A 2,573-nucleotide genomic window follows, 5' to 3' on the forward strand; every position below is an offset into this window, starting at 1 on the left:
GAGAAGGGCCTGGAGGGGGCTCAACTCTCTGTGAAGTGGTTCAGAGAGGAGTGCAGAACCAAAGGGCGCGTGCGCGGCTGAGGCGCGCGCGCATTTCGTGCTCGCAGTGTATGGACGCGTGCGCGCCAGGTGCGCGCATGCGGCAGAGGTTTTGGGCTGGTGGCTTAGTATAGGCCTGAGAGTGGCTTAACTCTCTGGAATATGTACCAGGAGTGCAACAGGGTGATCGGCGCGGACGCGCACAGTACGCTTGCGCGTCGATTGGCAGATTTCGCTCAGGTGCGCGGACGCGCCATGTGCGCGCGCGCGAGCTTCCTGTGCTTCAGGCATGGTCCTGGCATGGTGTGGGCGCAACTCTCGGGTAAATGTATGGAGGGCTGTTATTCGCAATCCACGCGTCCGCGCACGGTGCGCGTCTGCGTAGATGACCGTTGAGTGCCTTAAGGGCGCGTACGCGCCAGGCGCGCGCACGCGCAGAGGGGGGTGCTTTTCCTAAATTTGTATGTGTTTACATCACTTTTGACATTTCAACTCCCCCCTCCACACAGCTGCTTAAGCACTATAGCAGGGCATTTTACTTGGTAAACCATCAATGAATTTAACAAATGACGGGGAATTGACATTAAAATCTATCTAACAAACATGAAGTCAAGATTCTATGTACAAAGCTCAAAGGAAGATCTTACCATGGTGGGGTGTCTCCCACCTAGCACTTTTGTTTAACGTCCTTAAGTTGGACTTTCAGTAGCTCATAGTGCTTGTTCAAGAGTTGCATCCCTCAAGAGGAACACTTCAAATTCCTTGGAGTTCTTTCTTTGCTCACCATGATATAATTTGAGACGGTGCCCGTTTACCTTGAAGATGTCCGGGCTTGTTGGGTGGCGCAAGTGGTAGACCCCATAAGGTTCTACTTTCTCCACTTGGTAGGGTCCATCCCACCTTGATCTAAGCTTTCCGGGTAGTAATCTCAACCTTGAATTGTAGAGGAGGACTAGGTCACCGGGTCGGAACTCTCTTCTCCTAATGTTCTTGTCATGGATGGCTTTCAACTTTTCCTTATAAAGCCTGGCGTTGTCATAAGCTTCTAATCTCAAACATTCCAATTCCGCCAATTGAAGCTTTCTCTCGACTCCGGCCCCACCCAAGCTCATATTACACTCCTTTACGGCCCAATAAGCTTTGTGTTCAATCTCCACCGGTAAGTGACATGCTTTACCATATACAAGCCGGAAGGGGCTCATGTCGATCGGTGTCTTGTAAGCCGTTCGATAGGCCCACAGTGCATCGGAGAGTTTAATGCTCCAATCTTTCCTATTCGGCTTTACAATCCTTTATAAGACATGCTTGATTTCCCGGTTAGAGACTTCGGCTTGGCCGTTTGTCTGAGGGTGGTAAGCCGTGGCGACTTTGTGGATGATGCCATATTTTCTCATGAGGCCGTCTATTTTTTTGTTGCAAAAGTGTGATCCTTGGTCACTTATGATTGCTCTTGGGGCGCCAAAGCGGCAAATGATATTATTCCTCACAAAAGAATGCACAACATTAGCGTCATCCGTTCGGGTGGGGATTGCCTCCACCCATTTTGACACATAATCGACGGCTAGCAAGATGTAGAGAAAGCCATTGGAATTTGGGAATGGTCCCATGAAGTCGATTCCCCATACGTCAAAGATTTCACAAAAAAGCATATTTTGTTGGGGAATTTCGTCCTTCTTGGAAATATCTCCAAGCCTAATACATTGGGGGCAAGATTTGCAATAGAGAGAAGCATCTTTGAGAAGAGTTGGCCACCAAAATCTGCAATCAAGGACCTTTCTTGCCGTTCTTTGGGGCCCATAGTGACCACCTCCTTCGGAAGCATGGCAAGTGTCCAAGATTGCTTGAAATTCGGTTTGGGGTATGCACCGTCGCACTATTTGGTCCGCTCCACACCTCCACAAATAAGGATCGTCCCAAACATAGTATTTGGATTCGCTTTTCAGCTTATCCTTTTTGTGTTTGTTGAGATTGGGAGGAAAAGTGCGTGAAACCAAGTAGTTTGCTATTGGGGCATACCAAGGAACCACTTCCGAGATTGCGTGCAAAGCATCTAAAGGAAAGGAGTCATTGATAGGAGTGGTGTCGCCTTTTGTGTGTTCGAGGCGACTTAAATGGTCCGCCACTAGGTTTTGGGAACCACTCCTATCTTTGATCTCCAAGTCAAATTCTTGTAACAAAAGCACCCAACGAATTAATCTCGGTTTCGATTCCTTTTTGGCCAACAAGTACTTTAGTGCCGCATGATCCGAGTACACTACAACCTTGGAACCAAGAAGATAGGCTCGGAACTTGTCCAAAGCAAAAACAATGGCTAGGAGTTCCTTTTCGGTTGTAGTGTAGTTGGATTGGGCACCGTCTAGTGTTTTGGAAGCATAAGCTATGACATAGGGAATCTTACCCTCGCGTTGTGCTAACGCGGCTCCTATCGCATAATTCGAAGCATCACACATGATTTCAAAAGGTTGAGTCCAATTGGGGCCTCGCACTATAGGAGCTTGTGTCAATGCTACTTTGAGTTTGTCATATGCTTCCAT

At 48.2% G+C, this 2,573-nt stretch overlaps 1 protein-coding gene across 1 annotated transcript in view; it reads right to left on the minus strand.

The window, feature by feature from the left end:
* Nucleotides 1-749: 749 nt before the first annotated feature.
* Nucleotides 750-2,573, minus strand: part of LOC107485458 (uncharacterized) — a 3,904-nt gene continuing 2,080 nt past the window's right edge. The window contains exon 2 of the mRNA XM_016105996.1: nt 750-1,311. Coding sequence (XP_015961482.1) covers nt 750-1,311 — 562 coding nt within the window. The remainder of the gene's footprint in view (nt 1,312-2,573) is intronic.

This window comes from Arachis duranensis, chromosome 1, assembly GCF_000817695.3.
Source record: "Arachis duranensis cultivar V14167 chromosome 1, aradu.V14167.gnm2.J7QH, whole genome shotgun sequence".
In the NCBI taxonomy this organism is placed as follows: Eukaryota; Viridiplantae; Streptophyta; class Magnoliopsida; order Fabales; family Fabaceae; genus Arachis; species Arachis duranensis.